Genomic DNA, 19,400 nt, shown 5'->3' with positions numbered 1-19,400 from the left:
TGCGGAGCCAACTCCCCACATCGGTGTCATGTCTCGAGGGTTAAAAAGCGGCGCACTTGTGCACACCTTTTGTGTGACGTGCAGGAGCTGCCGAGCACCAGGTTGACAGTACCCCGAGGCGGCGAGGAGATGGGGGGGGTGGCTTGTAATGTAGATTTTTATTGTTGGTCGGAAGAGAGCATGGGTGGAGGGTAGCGACAGGGTGTCCTATAAATAAATAAGATGCCCAGCTGCTATTTACAGATAACTCGTTTGCCAGCGTGCAAGTGAGGAGAGCTCGGTGGAATCCCAATTTCCAACACTTAAACGTGGGTTTGACTCGGGAGGTGGCCAGGCTAATAAATTGAACTATAGTGGCACCTCGTGGGGATCTACTAGTATTGAAGGAACTGCAAGTGCAAGTAGGGTTGCCAGAACGTGTAGCCGATAGTGAGTACATTTAAACCTCCTGTTACGTTTATTTCTTTGGCACACCAAAAATATTCATGCTAGCCCCATTTTTATTCATCAAAATATTTCTGGGTGAATATTGCAAAAGAGAATGACATTTTTCTGGTTTTTCTTTTTTTTTTGTCTTATTTGAGTGCTAAACAATTGACCTGCTGTCAATATATAGTAGAGCAAATTCAACATGTAAAAAAATAAATAATAAAACAAAAAAGGGGGGAAAAAAAAAAAAGTGTTTCTACACGCTTAAAGTTTTATTTTTCCCTAGCATTTTAACACAGGCCAATTTGACTTGCAACATAATGGCAGGGTGCAGGGTTAAGCACACGTTTCCCTTTGCAAATGGATTTTCGTTATTGTAATTCATTTATAGACAGCATTTGAAAGACTGTCAATCCCATTTGCACCCATTTATGCTTCAACTAGGGCTGTGCGATACGGACAAAAATGTATATTCCGATACACGCAATTTTATATCCCGAAAACATAGTATTTTTCCTCAAGATTACTTGAAATTAATGGCAATTTTGTGTGATCTTTTCTCCATTTATTTATAAATGCATATTTAATATACACCACACAAAATGAGAGAGAGAAAAAAAAAGAGGAATAAAAATAAAATTAAACCAGTAGCCAGATAAACACCACTGAAAATATCTGGTAGTATAACCACTTCAACGAATTCAGTAAAGTGCAAAGAATTAAAATAAATAAAACATAGTACTTCAAGTAACATTAAAGTATGCCTACCATTCATCCAGCACAAGTGCAAATAAATGGTTTAAGAGGTTGCGTTTTAGGAACACAAGGTCGTCAGCTTGTTCTGAAGGCTTGTTGTTCTGATTTGTCAGTCTGAACAATAAATGCACCATGTAAAACAAGTGTGTGGATAAACAAAACCCCGATCTACATACCCTTAAATCGTTCAACAGACGTTATATATCGTGGATAAATAGGCCATTACGATATAAAACATTATATCACACAGCTCTAGCTTCAGGTTACTTTGGTTAATTCAAACGTGCCCCCGGTCATATTGACTCCAGAAGATTATTGCCATTACTGATAAACAAACATAACAGGAGGGGTTTAAACAACACAACATTATGCAAAGCATAGCAAGGATGAGAATTTGGCCATTACAACGATGTCTGTTGACTCTACTTACAGGCTTGTCGAAAGAAGAACACTCCACTTTTTGCTTTTATTGGAATCTCTCGTGTGCACATTTACTGTTCAGGGACACCAGTAGCAGCACTAATACCCAAATCTGAAATAGAAATTACATGAAGTTGACCTGAACCAAACACAAAGGCAGAACGTTTAACAAAATCAACCTTGGCTTCCTCAACGCTAGCCCTCAATTAAATCAGCACATCTGAGGTAACAAATACCATTAATAACCTCTTTAATCTCTCGTTGTCAAAGACCTTAAATATTTCACAAAACAACATGTACTTAGTTTCTTCAAAAATAGGTCTTTTTTTTTTTTTTTTTTTTTTTTTAAACTATTCACACTTTGTACAAACGACTTGACGAAAAGGGTTTCCCGGAAACTAACAAAGAATATACTCTTGAAAAAATAAAAAAAATAAAACGCATACCGTAGTTCTCAATGGAGAATGCAGCCATTTCACTGTATTGTAAGTCCAGGAACTTAAATACACAAACACGAAGCAATCGGGTGTCCACGACCTTGTTAGTCAACATTGATGTGGGGGGAAAAAAGGTGGGCAAAAAGATGGAACGTTGACGTCATCAGGCGACAAACTTGTTCTTGGTGGTGGAGCCGCTCTTTGTGGCCGTGTCAGCGTGCGACTGGTAGCCGATGACCACTTTGGAAGGGACGCCGAGCCGCTCTTTGTACACACGCCTAACAAAGTACATCCAGTAATCACATAAGAGGAAAAAATAAACAATGTAAAACAGCAGCCCTCTGCTGACCCTATGTGCGTGATGGCCTCCTTGTTTTCATAGTCTGTGGTCCAGATGGCAATCTTGTCCCCTTTGGCTCGTACGTTGATGACAGCGCCGCACACGTCGTCGCTGTGGTCGTCAAACGCTTCCCCCACCAGACAAAGGAGCTGCGGCACAGGGACATCCTCGCATGAGGGACCGCTGGGGAGGACACTACGGGCACTTATCATGGCAGCAAAACATACCGTCTCCAACCAGAAGCGATCCAGGTCGGCTTTGCGCTGCTGCTTGGACAGCGTGATGAGCCAGCGGCCGCCTCGCCGGTTCCGTCTGTCCTCCCACATGGGCTCAATCCCATCCTGTGGATGAAAGGAACGCTTGTGGGAACGCTGCAGCAAATTGGAGATTAAGGCGTCTAATGTGGCAGTATCCAGAGCTAAGGCACAGCAACGCAAAACACGGCAATACGGTAAACAAAAATGGGAGAGGAACAAAATTGCCGCTCCAGTAAAGTGGAGACTGTGGTGTACAATACGAAAGTATTAAGAGCTAAGGCGCAGCAACAAGGTAAGCAAAAACAGGCCAGAGGATGTGAATCAAAGTACGAAGAGGAGCAAAACTGAAGAACTAGAAAATTGGCCCGCTGCAGCAAAATGGAGACTGTGGAGTCCAGCACCACAGCGTCCAGGGATAAGGCGCAGTAACACAGTAACCTACATCAAGAGGTCATAAATCGTGAGCCACAGAAAGTACGACAAATAATATTGGAGTAAGAAAATGGGAGCGCTCCAGCAAAGTGGAGACTGTGGAGCCTTCTAAATCACATAATCGGTTGAATAGAGCCGTGACGAGACCCTTCAAAAGACCTCCAGCAAAACAATTACATGTTACTTTATGCCTTTGAAGTGAGCCAGTATGCCGTGCATTCTTACCTTAAAGAGTGAATAGTCACAGCCAGACATCAAGTTACTGGACAGCTGAATATGGTTATACAACCTGGGATTGAGAAGACAAAAATAACAGAATATAAAATAAAAAAGGACAAATATCACATACATAACCCAAACAGTAACACTGATGTTGCTCTCCACAGCAACTCGGTAATATTACTTACGCCCAGAAGTCCTCCACCGTGTCAAATGTCGAGATGAGGCGGAGATTGGCTTGCCAAGATTTGCTCTTATCATTCTTGAAAAACCAAAGGGCCCACCTGCACACACACCACACGCTCAAAAAAAAAAGTACCTCGAACGAGCTCATTCCAACCCAACTCAAGAGTGTCTCACCTGTTCTGTAACGGATGCTTGATGTACAATTCTGGACTTTCAACCAGTCCTTGAACACTTGTCTTGCTCTCTTCCTTCTCTGACTTTGGAGTGATGGAGGGTATCACCTAAAGAACAGGAATGCACAAAGACTGTAAAATAATGAGCAATATCAGGCGAGCAAGATCGCCCACAAATAAAATCGTTGTTGCTTCATAAAAATCTGTTTTGCTAAATGTATTCGTTTGCTTCCCCTTTGCTATAGGAGGGTTGGCCCAAGAGTTAAATGACGTAATTGGCCGAGAAACTTCATTTTGGTGACGATTCGTCACAGTATGCAAGTTTGTGCCAGCTGAGCGGCAAAGGTTGTGTACAACAGTAGTAAACCGGATTTGCCTGATCAATACACAGTTACAGACCCAGATCGAGCCTGATTGGAGGCGTTATTTTGGCAACGTGTATTTGATGAACACACAGTTATAAACAAAATTTGAACTGAAAATATTCAATGAAAGTCTTAATCATTCAGATGTTGATTGGAAAAAACAAACTCAGATGATGAAAAGTCTCTAGATGTCACGCGCATTTGCATATTTGTTTAAAGATCATTAGTTTGGCTCCAAATTCCGTTGTATACAATAATAGGAGCACTAAAAAAGGCACAATATCACCAAGAGTAATGGAGGCATCAAGTACTTCAGTGAGGGGAGATGCTAATTATTAGCTGTTGTGAGAATAATCTCAGATTTTGTGCCTAATTTGGAAAATATGTAAATTAAATGAGAACGATATATCAAAGTATTAAATTGCGACTATAAATTTTACAGCCCTATATCACTACTCCGTACTTGAATATATTAAATTAAATTATTATGAATAATTAATATTTTAAAAAATTGTCGCAGCACCCTGGACAGAGGCAGTTGCTAGCTCTGCTATGCTAACAGTAGCCAAGCAAGCGAGCGAAGCTTTACGAATAAGTGACATGTTTATTTCATGTGGTTACACTTGCGCGGCCTAGCTCGTTTAGCGTCCAAATTCTCAACAAACGAGTCTTTTGTCTGTCGGACACAAAGACAAGTGCGAGCGACGTTGACGCGACTTTACACGAATGTTTAGCGCAACACTCACCATACAGGCGGTCGCCATCTTGTAAGACTTCCTCCGGGATTGTTTTTTCCCCCTTGTGTTAAATAGATTGATTGGACCAGCTGCGGCGCAGTATTGCGCATGCGCACAGTAGCTATACATGATGAACGGTGACCTAACGTGACGTAAGGAAGTAGGGATGATTGGCCCTCAAGTCCTCTCCTATTTTTTTGGAGTTCATTTAGCCGTTTTTTTCTTTGAAACTTAATAATTACATTGTTTTTCTGTATTCATGTACTTAAGGAATTATTTGTCTTTAAATAAAATAACATTCAGTAAAATGGAAAACACATTGTATTTGATCATATATAGCAGGGGTGTCAAACTCATTTTGCCTTTGCGGGCCACATAAAATCATGTTGCGGGCCGGATCTGGCCCCCAGGCTTTGAGTTTGACACCTGTGATATATACTTAATTAATGATCAATTTATTATAAACAATTTTTAAAAAACACTATCTGTAGTTTTTTTTGTTTGTTACTACAGTATTTTTTAAATACTTTACATGCATTTTTTTTTTTTTTACACATTTTTACTTCCTGTAAATGACCTTGTTCATTTCGCCATGTTTTTCTACAGTTTGGATGATTAAATGTTTTTTTTTTTTTTTTTAAATGTCATTAATTTCAAAATAAAAGAATCACTAAATATTACAGATATATAAATTACATTTGTGGTTAAGAATAACATTATGAATAAATAAAATGAGACCAAAAAAGTAGCCAATTTGTATTTTATCATAAAGTTACAAAAACTGTTGTATTATTTTTTTTTTCCTGAAGAGAACACAATACCTTGGTGCAATATTTATGTGTTGTAGAAAACTGGCAGGAATCGTGTTTGTTTTGCTGAGATACAGTAAATGTAAGAAAAAGGGAGAGAGCCATCTTTTCAATGCTTTTTTAAATAAAACTGTCACAACCAACATCAAATTCTTCAGACAAACGTGTTTCTTATGACAAAAACGAGATTGCGATTAAATGCTTTTGTTGGAACGTTGAAAGTGGTCTGACAGTCGGGAGCTACTTGACCAGGGGTCGAGGCACTTTAGAAGGTCAGGATTGTGCGGATGCTGCAGAAGAAAAGAAGAAAAAAATAATAATAATAATAAAATAATTGTGTCAGTGTTAGGGCAAATTTCAAATAAAGGACCATGGCATTAACGTGCGCACCTCTTTCCAGAGTGCATGAGGTCGAATCCCTCATTAATCTTGTCGAATGGCAGCGTGTGCGTGACAAACTCGTCCACCTTCAGCTTTTTGCTCATGTAGTCTTCCACCAGTTTAGGGACACTATCCACGCTCTTCCAGCCTGCAGGGAGGAAGGTTAAAAGGAGGCTTATTAAGGAAAAAGTGACCTTTGAATTGCTTGTACACAAATAGTTTGGGTCACTGGAGTGCCTGCCCGCCCATCAATTGTGTTTGTGTCAGCGCACGGTGTGGACTTTTTCATACTTAGTGGATTATGGGGAGATCGTACAAATTCAAACCCCGAACCCGAGAACCAAGGCAGATGTGCTAACCACGAATCACCGTGTTCGCCGAAGAGGAGGGTCTCACCATCATGTTAAGTGCCAACACGCTCGGTCAGTAGGTTCCACTTGGCTCGCTTAACCAAAGCTTTCCACGACGATAAATAAAACAGACACGATAGTTTTTCCGGACCCGATAAATTCTCATTGTTGGACGGCTGTCGTTAGCCGCGAGCGGAACGCCGGCGGACCGGTGTCGGCGCCGTTCAATACTCCACGTGACCACTTGGCGACGACACGGCCAACGCTCCCATGCTGTGCTGCTTTAAGATAAGAGTTTAATTTGTTTTGTGACCACGCTCATAATTCAAAACACTCACATCTCAAAACTGTCTTTCCCCATTGAAATGAAATGCCAGTAATGCGTTCCAACCTCTCCCTCAAAAAGCAGAAAAATTGTCATGTTTTTATAAGAAAAATAGCAGTCCGTAATAAAGGTTTCCTCTCTTTTTTTTTTTTTTTTTTTTTTTAAATAAAAAAGTTACAGTAATGCAAAATAGAATGAAAATAACTAGCTTTTGCCACAATTTATGCTTCAGTTCAATGGACATTGTGCTGTGCCTCCTGGTGTGCGCGCCTTGGGGCAGTATAATAACGTACGGCTCTACATGGAGGCGCTCGGTCCTCAGTGACACTGAGGCTATTTATTAGCCCGTCTATGGCGTTTTGCATTGTTTGTCAGCAAAACAAGTCAAAGCTGACGCTATGTGGTTGTTTTAACTACACAATAAGACTTTTTTTTTTCTATCGGCCAGTCTGCTGCTTGCTGGAGAGTCAGTTGAGTTCACTGCCACCCTACAGTGCTCGTGTCACAAAAATGCACTCGCAAGTCAAAGCAAAAAAAATAAAAAAAATAAAAAGAATAGTCTGAAGACTGTGTTTCAAGAAACTCGCAAGTCAGGTCACTAATATCTCAAGGAACCACTACATAACCCAAGAAAAAATAATCACCTCCAAAGGCAGTGCCGCGCCAGACTCGACCCGTCACCAGCTGGAAAGGCCTGGTGGAGATTTCTTGCCCGGCTCCGGCGACGCCAGCGATGATGCTCTCTCCCCAACCTTTGTGGCACGCCTCCAGAGCGGCTCGCTGAAATATTCAACTTGTTGTTAGCATCTTTTTTTTTGTTTCCTACGATATTTGACAGACACTCAAACGCAGCATCAAACCATGATCTGCACGTTGCCGATGCACTCGAAGGAGTAGTCCACGCCGCCGTCGGTCATCTCAACCAGCACCTCGTTGACGGGCTTGCTGTGCTCCTTGGGGTTGACGAGCTCGGTGGCCCCGAACTCCTTGGCCTTGTCGAATTTGCTCGGGTTGATGTCCACGCCGATAATGCGCGTCGCCCCGGCCACCTTGCAGCCCATGACGGCGGCCAGCCCGACGGCTCCCAGGCCGAAGACGGCGCACGTGGAACCGGGTTCCACCTGGGTGGAAGGGAACCCGCCGGGTAACTTTCAGGCACTTTTATAAAACTTTTGAGAGCTGTACTGCGATAAGTCCGTTCAGGTTTGCATGTGCGTTTTGCTTGTATTGGTGTATTGTAAAAGGTGAAGCCTATGTGAAACCCACCTTGGCGGTGTTGAGCGCAGCGCCGTATCCAGTGGAGATGCCGCACCCGAGGAGGCACACCTTGTCCAGGGGAGCCTTCGCGTTGATTTTGGCCAGGGAGATGTCCGCCACCACCGTGTACTCGGAGAAGGTGCTGGTCCCCATGAAGTGGAACACTTTCTTGCCCTTGCAAGTGAAGCGGGAGGTCCCGTCAGGCATCAGGCCCTGACCTTGGGTCACTCTGCAGGGCGGGAAGAGCAGAGCAAGCGTAGCGTTAACATCTTTAGCTTGACGCACATTTTCCAGAGTTGGCCTGCGTATGTCAACACGTGCATGCTATAACCTCTGAACTGAGCATTTTAATCAGTTTAGTGAAGTCTCTTCTTATGAACGGATGGCAGTACAAAAACAACTAAAGCATTTTGTGTTCATATTTTATGTTGTATTACTTTTTAACAATTTTTAACAATTTTATTTTAACAATTTGTGTATGTGTATTTTATGTCCATAAATAAAAAAAATCTGCATGTTTTTCTTTAAATGCAATACTTAACTATCGCCCTTTACATGCTTTGTGATATGACATAGCAACATCCTACATAGGACATAGGTTGGTTATATTGAGTACTTCTTTTTGTCTCCATTAAATAGTGCTTATTAAATTTAGACTTCAAAGAATACATAGCATCTATTTTAAAGTCCCTTGAGCAAACATAGTGTTACGACAACCTTACCTAATTTTCTGGCAGAGGTTGGTCTTGGGATTCTTGCAGAACTTGCATTCGCCGCACTGAGGCACGTAAAGCGGGATGACGGTATCACCTTGACACATGCGTACGTTATTTATATTTCAACAACATTGATGCAGAGGTTTTTTTTTTGTTTTTTTTTTAATCCAAAATGTGTCTCGTTACCAGGCTCAAACTTGGTGACACCCTCGCCGACACTCTCCACGGTGCCGGCGCCCTCGTGGCCCAGGATCACTGGGAAGACACCCTCAGGGTCGCTGCCACTCAGGGTGTGGGCGTCGGTGTGGCACACTCCGGTGGCAAAGATCTGAGAGGGAAAAAAATAATTAAAAAAAATAAAAAAAATTGTGAATGAGTAGTTCCACTTCATTGTTCCCCACCTAGCGCAACCTAGCCTGACCTTAATGCGGACTTCATGGGCCTCGGGTGGGGCCACCTCCACCTCCTCGATGCTCAGAGGCTTGCCCGCCTCCCAGGCTACTGCAGCCTTGCACTTGATCACCTGGAAAGACACTCACACAACATTTTGGTTCAACTGCAGAGTAACTCTCAGTACGTAAGAGGACTCATTGACAAGTTGTAAGAGGATGATTGACAGGTGGCGTGGAGTAGGTGTGAACTTTGAACTGGCAGATAGTGGGGAGTGTCACTCATGAAAAGAACAAACAAACAAACAAAAAGTGGTACGTTGTTAGTTCAAGACATAAATTCTATCCATGTTTACTTGTTCCATCCAGTCAACGATAACAATTCAGCCATTTTTCTTCTCTATAAGGTTGTTATGTAACTTAATCAGCGTACCGTACCACTTGCACTCATTTAATGTACCGCTGAATGTCATCAAAACGTGAGTCGAGTCATTAACTTTAAAACTTTAGTTATTATTCATTCAAGTAGACCGTAGTTGGATTAAAAAGGCGAAGTACGTGTGAGTTTACCCACCTTGCCAGAAGTCGCCATGCTCCTTCACTGTCTCGATGTCTGGACGATGGACCACAGTTTGACGCACAGATTTGTATTGCTAGATACGACACGCACATTGTGGGTACCGTGCCGACGGTGACGCTAAGCTAGGGGGGTCAAAGTTGTCAGAGCATTCCACGTGTGTGTGGACGGCAAGAAAACGAAAAGACCGAGGACGCCGGCACATTGAGTTGCATACACTTGCGTAAAACGCCGTACAATTAGGAAAAGGGAACTGTGAGTCCCATTCAAATATATGTTTTGTTGTTAAATGTCGTGTATTGATAGCATACGCTCTGGCGTTGACAAAGCAGTAACCCTCATGTAAATCGGCGGAGAAATGAGCAAGCTACGACTATCAGTGTCCATCATTGTCTTCCATGGGAACAACGACCTTCCCAACATGGCCGGCACGTAGGCTAGCCCGGTTTCTACAGCGCGATGGCGTATCTAGTGTTCATATATAACGTTTGACCAATCAGTAACACGGATAGAGGTCATGTACTTCCGGAGCATAGCTGAACCGCGGAAATTTAGTTTTTTTTTTTCATTTAAAGAACCATCAACTCGTGTGAGGTTTCACCCAAATTATTTATATTAATGCCCTTAAATATTATTTAGAAGAAAAAAAAAAGGTCAATAAAGCTTTGCTAGCACCATTTTCCCCATTACGACCTCACCAGCCCAAATATATAAAATATATATGTTATATCCCCATTTACAAAATATTTAATACAAAAACATTTAATCAATGACAATTTTCTGCTGACAACAGAACATTAAAATACTTTTCACTTCAACCAAGTTAGAACCCAAACTCCACACCCCCTCACATTTGTGACTAATGACTGTTTGCAAATGCATGTGTTCAAGTTCATATGACTCGAGGTTTATAGCAAGCATACATATGAGCCTTTTAATAAAACATAAAGGTCAATCAGTCATACGAGTTAAAAAAAAAAAAAAAGTGACAATTTAAGAAAAGAAATCCACCCAAAGAGACAATGTCCAACTTTGTAACCCTCATAGAGGACTGGGATAAATTGTAGACCAACAGCAGATCATCTCCCGCCTGCAAATAAAACAAAGAGGTGTTCAAAACTGATACGATGACACAATAACACACAGAAGACATTTAGAATGTGGCCCTACCTCTGAAACCACGCCCGCCGCCGCCTCCTCTTCCTCTGAAGCCGCCGCCTCCACGCCCACCGCCCCCGAATCCTCCACCTCTGCCACCTCCTCCGAATCCTCCACCTCTGCCTCCGAAGCCTCCACCTCTGCCGCCGCCTCCCCTTCCGCCCCGGAATCCACCTGAAATTGCAGCATTTTAAAGACAATTGTAGTTAAAAGTACTATTAGGTAGGGGTTTTAACCACACGGAACGTATTGGGCAAGGGACAGGAAGTGTGACCGCCTCGCCCTCTCGCCACGAGTCTACTACGTAAACAGTGCAGTTCAGCCTGACAAACGTGTTCACTAATTTTCAAAATGGCATCACATGACATGAATATCATGACCAAAAAAAAAAAAAACTTGCGTATTCTTCTTTTCATAAAAAGAAGGCAAACTACTAACGATGCCTTTTCCCTAAAATAAAAATAAAACTTTACTATACATCAGTTGTGTCAAATTCATATTTGTCACCCCATTGTCTGTGAAACCATATAAATGTTTAGTCACCTCGCAGTATTATTACACACATCAAATTGATGGATACCTAGTCAAGGATAATAGTTTGTTCAAGTTACTGTAAACAGAAAATGCTCGCAATATCTCAACGATACTGTTTATTAGATACGAGAATTTGAGCAAGAATCATGGAAGTTGTTTTTGCACGCCACAAAAAAAATGACTCGTCGGGCCAGTTTTGGCCCCGGGCCTATACACGTTGCGCTTTCCAAAAAAGATGACAAACTATCCATGTTGTACCCCCCCCTGCCCCCAAAGTAACTCAATTGTCCATAATTATACAGTTTTGAAAGTAGTGTAAAGGATCTTTGGGGAAACAAAGACTCGGATGCAACTGTGAAGTCCCATGTCCACCGTTGATAAGACGACAGCGTCAGCATCCCAATTCATGTTATACTGCTACAGATGGGACTCATGCTATAAAGCTTTCATTTGTCGGGAGAATTTACGAATAGCAATTTGCATTTTTGGGGTGGGGGGTTCATTAAAAATGTCTATTAAAAAAAAAAAGTTATTGTGTACTGAAGTGTGACCTTAAAACCAACATATGTACTGTACCAAACTGACTTTTGGTGTAGTTACACTCATTAAGGACGTGTACTCAATAATAAATAAGCAGGATCAAATTTAAGAAAATTCATTACCTCCGCGACCACCTCCCCGTCCTCCGCCTCTACCCCCGCCTCGGCCTCCCCTTGGCGGACCCTTTTCGCCGGGCGGCCTGGGCAGGAACCTCTGCAGCGGAAGGAGCTTCATTGGATCTATATAAAACTGAACAAGAGCATCGATCGATTTACATTACAGTTTGATGACATATTTGCATGGAAACTGGATGTGAATCATTACCTTCTGCAGTTTCTTAAACGAAGACGCCTTCATGTTTTCAGACAGTTTGACGGAAAAATACTGAAAAGGGGAGTTGAGGAGCATCTGAGCAGAAAGATTGTTCTCACAAAGCAAACTAACGAGACGTTCAGAGCGAATAGGATACAAAGTCGCGGAGCTGTCCAAAGATCTCGTCCACCTTTCCGATCTGCTCTTTGTTTTCCAAGTACACCGGCGCATTGAAGTAGGGAACCTTGTTTTCCTCAGTTGTGCACTTGCACACGATGTCATCCTCGCAAGGATGCACAAACTCTCCTAAAGCTGTGGCACGAGACTTACATTAAAAGTTGATCATGCAACTATTTAGGGACATTTTTGTATCATTGGTAATGTTTTATCTTGAAAGACAAAACATTTTTAAACTAGTCAGTGTGGAAAATGCTATGAAAATCTAAAAAAAGACAAAAGCATTTGATTAAAAAAATACAAAAATATTGCACGAGAAACACAAATGCATGAGAAATAGACAGACAGAAAAATGTTTTTTGACAAAGATGTGAAATAAAATCATTGGGGAAAAAAAAAAAAAAACAGACCAAAACCTAAAATATTACAGAAAATACAAAAATACCTGGTAAATAAGTAGTAAGTAATATTAAGATATAAAACATAAATATAAAATTATTCAAGAAATATATTTGAAAATATCCAAAAAAGGATGACGAATTCAAGGATGACGACAAGAAAAAAAACAAGACAAAAAAACTTGAACGTTTGACAAAAAACTAAAACACTAGAAATACAAAATATTTGCAAAAATAAATTTTACCAAAAAAAAAAAACAAATAGGGAAAAAAATAAAATACACAAATATAAAGAAATATCTAACGTACATATAAATAAAATATACTACAAAAAGATCAAAACCTAAACCTTAATAAAAACAGAAAAATTGCCAATAAAAACAAAGAAGAAAAACTGAAATATCCTAAAAAATATTTTGAATGGGAAAAAAAAGAAGTTTCTGGTTTGCATGGTTGTCCATTTCCATTGGTTTCTGTTGGGGACGTGCAACGGATTGGAGAAGCAACAACAACAAAAAACTTATTGCTCACAGAAATGCTATATACAACAGTAATGATAATCAAAAACAGTAATGCTCACTGGAGAGCTGTTTTCCCAAAAAAAAAAAAATATTAGTAGACCGGTAGACCGGTTTATACCAACTTGTGGTGAAACTCTGCACCGCACCACTACCAACTATGTTTGTAATATTTGTATTCTTAATTTAACAATATACACCTCTGGTTTGTTTTCATGGAGACAGCTCTCACCAACAACATATTCCGGGGGTCCATAGTCTTGCTGTCGGAAGCCACCACGACCCCCACCCCGGCCGCCGAAGCCTCCTCTGCCACCGCCGCCGCCTCGGTTATTATTATATCCTCCACCTCCCCGGTAAAAACCTCCACCTCTTCCACCGCCTCGTCCTCCGCCTCCTCTGAACGACATTCTTCGAAATTATCTGAAAAAAAAACAACGACCACAAAAATAATATCACAATTACAGTTGACTGGTCAACACAACGTACTGCTGAACTAGCTGCTAGCTACCGCAACTGTCAAAATAGGAGCAATTCGAAGTGATGCACTTTTACAACATGCTAATTCTTTAAGTACATCGTGAAAAAAACGCCGAAAGATGTGAACCAGCACCAAGATTATATAAAATCTGAGCTACTTACAACTTTAGCAGCGAGTATAGACTTGCAAAGTCCTCCATGCGAGGACAGCACGCGTGACCAAATTATGCCGTAAAGCCGTTCGTGGTCGGGAAACGATGACGGAAAGTGTTGTAAAATTAGACTACGTGTGTAATCCCAGCTCTCCGACGTGCCTATGTGGCGGCCATGTTGGGGAGGTCGACGTTCCCATAGATGGCAAACCATTGACACTGAAATGAAGTCTTAATTTGATTTTCAACTGGTTTTCGTGAGAGTTGCTGTTTTATTAACACAAAAGCGTATGCAATCAATGGACAATATTAAAAAAAAAAATCGAGAAGACTCACAGTTCGCTTGTCATAATTGTACGACGTTTTATGCAGCCATATGCAGCACAAAGTACATCTTCAGCATCCTTGGTCTACTGGTTTTCTTGCCGTTCACACACATGGGATACACTGACGACTTCGACCCCACTAGTTTAGCGTCACCGTCGACACAGAGCACAAAATGGCCGTGTGATATATACCAATACAGGTCTATGTCTACAGTCATGCTAGACATGAAGAGAAGATACACCAGCAAGCTGAAGCAATCATGCTAACCGACGCGCCTCAGTGGCGGCCATGTTGGGAAGGTCGACGTTGCCACCAAAGTGAAAAGGACATTGAAATAAATTTTAATAAGCGGTAGAAAATGGATCGATGGATGGATAATTATAATGTCAATTTTATGACAACATAATGTTGAATAAAGGCACAAAATGAGCGTATCAAAACGGTTACTTTTTTCATGCAAGACACCTGAAGTACTGCACTGGGCTCGAGCATAGATATGCTGCAGGTGCTTGATCACATAAATATGCATACGTGCAGAAGAACGTTGAAAAACATCAAAAGTTAGATTTGAACAATCCTGAGCGCAAACTGCGAGGAATGAGGATATAAAGTAATCTCAACTCAATATAATTCTTGAAAGTGCCTAAAGAAAAAACACGAAACTCCTTCGAGAAACACCTTTATAAAAAAAAAAAAAAAAAAAAAAAAAAAAACAACAACAACGTAGATTTGTGGACATGTTGGTTGCTGGGCTTTCTAGCGGTTCCGAATTCGACCTGTGACCACAAAGCATCAGGTTTGAGTCCCCCAAAAAGCACCATGCTGGCCTTCAAATTGGGTTCATTCGCGCATGGCTCCGTCTTGTGGACGTATTTGGTATTACTCCTATTGCTGATTTAAATCATAATCCATCCATCCATTTTCTGAGCAGGTTCTCCTCACTAGGGTCGCGGGCGTGCTGGAGCCTATCCCAGCTGTCATCGGGCAGGAGGCGGGGTACACCCTGAACCGGTTGCCAGCCAATCGCAGGGCACATTGAAACAAACAACCATTCGCACTCACAGTCATGCCTACGGGCAATTTAGAGTCTCCAATCAATGCATGTTTTTCGGAGGTGGGAGGAAACCGGAGTGCCCGGAGAAAACCCACGCAGGCACGGGGAGAACATGCAAACTCCACACAGGCGGGCCCGGGGATTGAACCCGGGTCCTCAGAACTGTGAGGCTGACGCTCTAACCAGTCGGCCACCGTGCCGCTCAATCATAGTAAGTTTCAATAAATATTGGACCTTAATAAATGTTTCAAAGCAAAGAAATGGAAAGTATATTCGACAAATGTCATTTCAAAATGATTATTTTCGGATTCTTTTGTTTGACTTGTGCCCAAGTTGCTTTTATTGTTTTGTTTCCATTCTGGCAATAATTGTGGCATCAACACTCATTTATCTGATGACTCCTGCAGACGCTTCTCATTTTCTGGACGTTCCAATGAGTGGCCACTAGATGTCAGTGTTTTGTCACGTAATCCACGAATTCGCAGCCATCCATTGCTGATCAACATTAAAACATGATTATTATTATTTATTTATTATTATTATTTTTACAAATTCTTGCCCCTTGCGACACCCTACATTAAAACGACATCATTCATATAAGCTCATCTCGAGTTACCGTGTAGACTGTCCAGATGCTCATTTCCGAGGAGGAGGTTGAGCGGAGGGAACAGGTGCGAGAGGACATGCTTTTCGTCGATTTAGAAAGGGAGGTTTGTGTCTCACGCCACCGTGATGACCTATATCATCTTTGGCGAAGACGACGAGCGGAAAGCCGCGCGTTTGAACCCCCGCAAACCTCCGGAAGGGTCACGTCGCGCTGTAAAGTGATACTCGGGAACGAGGAGGAGGGGTTTTGTCTCCTCGCTCATCTGGGGAATATTTGTGGGGTGATGAAGAGTGCTGCCACCAGCACGACTACTAGCGATACTATGAACTACTGCGACCAGTACTAGTACCACTGCCGCATGTACGACTACTACCCTGCCACAATTATCACTAGTACAACTTCTACGACGACTTCGACAAATGATGCTACTATCACGACTACGACCATAACTTCTTCTAATACTATCGACAGTACTACCACGAATGCCATAAACTACTACGACAATGGCTAATACTACTACTACTAACATGACTACATGTACTAAAGGGGAGATATAGAAGTACAATTAAAACAGCGTACAGTGCACGAAATAGCATTATGCTCTAAAAAGCGTGAGAAAGAAGAGAAAACATCAATTAAAAAAAAAGTTGAAAGCAATATAACAATAAAACAGTGAATGATAAATAAAAATCAACTTCTCAAGCTGCGGTACAAAAGCCAGAAAAAAGATGGGATGTAAGAGAAGATTTAAAAGAAGGAGGAGAATTGGCAGTTAGACAGGCCAAAGTTCAGAGGTCACACAATAAGCGCGCTTGAGAGACCAGTTTGGTTTAACCACGTGCGAGTGCGCGCAAATGAGTCTAAAGTCGGAATCTAAACGTTTGTAAACAGGTCATTTCCGTCGCTAGGGGTTGCCATACCGGGTCGTCGTTGGATTGGAGCGGTTGTAATAACTGTCGTGGTCATTGCAGTACTTTGCAGTAGTAGCGAGAGCAGAACGAGTCGAGGGAGTCGTGCTAGGCTGTAGTTTGAAATATTTGTGTGTGCGTGTGGTGTCATTCCTGACACGTCGTAACAGCGCGTCGCTGCCCGGAAGACGCACAAAAGTCGTCCTGTGTGGAATTTCCTGTTAGCGCTGTCGCTAAAGCTAGCCCTCAGCCGCCGCGTGTAGGCTAGCTTCGTTTATTGAGCGAACGAGTCACGTTCGTGACATTCACCATTCGGCACAATATGACAATATGATGACACAAGTAATAGCGGTACTAGTAGTAGTAGTAGTAGCAGTACAAAGGCTGCCGTGGTGGCGGTTGAAGTCGTGGTAGTAGTTGTAGTACCGGTGGTTGCAGCGGTATTCACAGCAACGGCAGATAGTCCAAGTAGTAGTAATGGCGGTATAGTAGCTATAACCACCACACTACTACTAGCATTACCACTAAAATAACTGCTACTAAGTAAATGTTGTACTACTACTACCATTGGTAGTACCTCTTGTAGATTTGGAAAACTGTACACATTCACTAAAAACTACTTACTATGGTGGCAGTAGTGCCATTACTACTACTACTACTTCTTTTACTGACTCTTCCTCCTCCTACTACTACTACTACTATACTGCTATTACTACTGCTAGTGGTACCACTACCACCACTACCTTTAGGACTACGTCTACGAAGAGTACTATTACTACTATTGCTGTGACCACAACTACTAACTACTTACTGTGGTGGCTGATACCAAGAGCGCGACTACTACCGCAACTACTATCGCCACCATTACCGACTACTACTCCTGCTACTACTTACTGCATGAAGCGTTCTGTGTAACAGTTGCATCGGCACAAACGAGGTCGACCAACGTCCACGCTGGAGCCCAACACGTCTTGACAAAGTAGCATTTTTAAAGTGAGGCCCACCTGTTGACCTTTCGCCAGACGTCGCTTTGCGCTTAGGGGGCCGATTACGTGTCTTGCGCAAACACCAAATCGGGCCGAGGAGCCGGCGGAAAACGGAGCCGTGCCGATGACACGCGCGTAATAGACGTTAGTAACGGAACGTTCGGGGGTTCAAACCGCCGGCCTCGATACTGACTGTATCGTGCTCTTTTTTCCCATCGAGACCAAATGTTTGCTATTCTGTAACCTGCCAGTCATCCTCCGGGATGAAACGGACCGCACACGCCATTATTACCCGGCAGCGGCGGGGAGACAAACACGCACGAGAAGGCGCGTGCGCGACAGCCGCTAAGCCGCTGTTGTGTCGCGTCCGACCCGACGTAGCGCTTGTGAGATTAGCGCTAAGGTGCCGTGGCGGCGCTCCTTTGTGTGTCTTTGGCGGCGCCGGTCGGTGTGATGCAATCGGACCGATAAGCTGTCTACAATTAAAAAAATCATCACGCGCTGACCTTTGTTCCATTTAGCCCTCCTAGTTCTTGACTATGCAATTGGGTCACTAGCACCACCACTATACTACTATTACTTACACTACTACCACCACTGAAAGCCGTTTGAGCATTTATTCGATATCCTTGATATCGTTGCGCGTTTCTGATGCATTCTTCAAGCGTTGGGAGATCCAACACAAAGATACATTTTGTAATCGGATGACATAATCTCGTCGCGTGGAATTAGTTATCCGCCAACAGCGGCCCGAGTCGCCGACCGAACGGACTCTCCTCGAGCGAGCGGCGAAACGCAGGACAGACGAGAGATTTGCGTGCGTTTATGCTCTCATCTCAGGAGGGAAAGATCACAAAGAGAGCACTTTAAGATTTAGCCACCTCGCAAACTGAGCGGGGGCTCAAGTAACTCCCAGGAATGTCAGTGACGTTCACCATCGCAAGTACGAAGCGTGGCGCGTCGCAAGATGACTTTCGACAGAGGCTGCAGGCGACACTCTGCAATGGCAAGTGGAGGAAAATGTTGACGTTTGGCCCATTTGGTTGCGTGACCGATCGCGACATTTCAAAAACCACTACCACTACAACAACTAGTCCAACAACTCCTACTACTGCTACTATTACACCCGTTTCCTCCATTAACCACTGCGACTACAGCTTCTACACTACTGCCACTCCGATCACTGACAACCACTACGACGAATTACCACGACCTCTACTATTGCGACCACAACTACTAAGTACGACTACTAACTTCTGTGATCACTACGATGGCCACTACGACTGCGACCGCTGTCACTGCTACCCAGACCTTGACTGTTAACTACGACATCCATGACGCCTACCGACTACCGCTGCAAACAAATACGACAGTGACTACTACTTTGAAGTCATTGTGACAGCTCCTATTACTGCTGTAATGTCACCCAACTACGAGTTATTACGACTGGTACTATCGTTTTGCAGGTCCGTATGAGCGTTTTGTACGGGGTCGTTGTCTTGTAAATGCACTTTCCATATATCTGAGATAAAAAAAAAAGCGACTCACGACTTCCTCCTTGAGAGTAAATATGTGGATGGGGGTCCAGAAAGGGGGGGTTGGGGGGGCTTTGGTGCCGCCGGTGACATTTCATTGTTTGCATTCAGCGCTGACGATGATATTAAAGTAATGTGTGTGCGGTATAGTGTTTGCTG

The 19,400-nt window shown here is 42.7% G+C and overlaps 3 protein-coding genes across 6 annotated transcripts; all 3 read right to left on the bottom strand.

The window, feature by feature from the left end:
• Positions 1–1,040: 1,040 nt before the first annotated feature.
• On the bottom strand, positions 1,041–4,832 carry LOC133407609 (eukaryotic translation initiation factor 4E-1A-like). Of its 2 annotated transcripts, XM_061685671.1 has the most exons (7): positions 4,761–4,832; positions 3,651–3,757; positions 3,479–3,574; positions 3,297–3,360; positions 2,610–2,723; positions 2,392–2,531; positions 1,041–2,320 (listed from the first exon to the last, which is right to left on the bottom strand). In XM_061685671.1, exons 1-7 carry the CDS (start codon positions 4,776–4,778, stop codon positions 2,206–2,208), a joined length of 654 nt encoding a protein of 217 aa, XP_061541655.1. In that variant the 5' UTR covers positions 4,779–4,832; the 3' UTR covers positions 1,041–2,205. The 2 variants fall into 2 exon arrangements, with proteins under 2 accessions (XP_061541655.1, XP_061541654.1); XM_061685670.1 differs by having other exon boundaries at positions 2,392–2,723.
• A 665-nt stretch (positions 4,833–5,497) lies between these two features.
• LOC133407505 (alcohol dehydrogenase class-3) lies at positions 5,498–9,971 on the bottom strand. The gene is made up of 9 exons (XM_061685494.1): positions 9,553–9,971; positions 9,011–9,112; positions 8,776–8,917; positions 8,596–8,683; positions 7,883–8,102; positions 7,477–7,737; positions 7,261–7,396; positions 5,951–6,089; positions 5,498–5,850 (listed from the first exon to the last, which is right to left on the bottom strand). The coding sequence occupies exons 1-9, from the start codon at positions 9,568–9,570 to the stop codon at positions 5,826–5,828; spliced, it is 1,131 nt and encodes a 376-aa protein (XP_061541478.1). The 5' UTR covers positions 9,571–9,971; the 3' UTR covers positions 5,498–5,825.
• Positions 9,972–10,258: 287 nt separating this feature from the next.
• gar1 (GAR1 homolog, ribonucleoprotein) lies at positions 10,259–17,992 on the bottom strand. 3 transcript variants are annotated; one of them, XM_061686012.1, is made up of 7 exons: positions 17,615–17,992; positions 13,425–13,615; positions 12,257–12,411; positions 12,112–12,171; positions 11,910–12,036; positions 10,726–10,887; positions 10,259–10,645 (listed from the first exon to the last, which is right to left on the bottom strand). In XM_061686012.1, the coding sequence occupies exons 2-7, from the start codon at positions 13,600–13,602 to the stop codon at positions 10,635–10,637; spliced, it is 693 nt and encodes a 230-aa protein (XP_061541996.1). In that variant the 5' UTR covers positions 13,603–13,615; positions 17,615–17,992; the 3' UTR covers positions 10,259–10,634. The 3 variants fall into 3 exon arrangements, with proteins under 3 accessions (XP_061541996.1, XP_061541995.1, XP_061541994.1); XM_061686011.1 differs by lacking the exon at positions 17,615–17,992 and adding an exon at positions 15,822–16,356; XM_061686010.1 differs by lacking the exon at positions 17,615–17,992 and adding an exon at positions 13,835–13,901 and having other exon boundaries at positions 10,260–10,645.
• Between the last annotated feature and the right edge of the window lie 1,408 nt (positions 17,993–19,400).

This window comes from Phycodurus eques, chromosome 9, assembly GCF_024500275.1.
Source record: "Phycodurus eques isolate BA_2022a chromosome 9, UOR_Pequ_1.1, whole genome shotgun sequence".
NCBI lineage: Eukaryota > Metazoa > Chordata > Actinopteri > Syngnathiformes > Syngnathidae > Phycodurus > Phycodurus eques.
The sequence above is the reverse complement of the archived record's forward strand: the minus strand, read 5'-3'. Positions and strand labels throughout refer to the sequence as shown.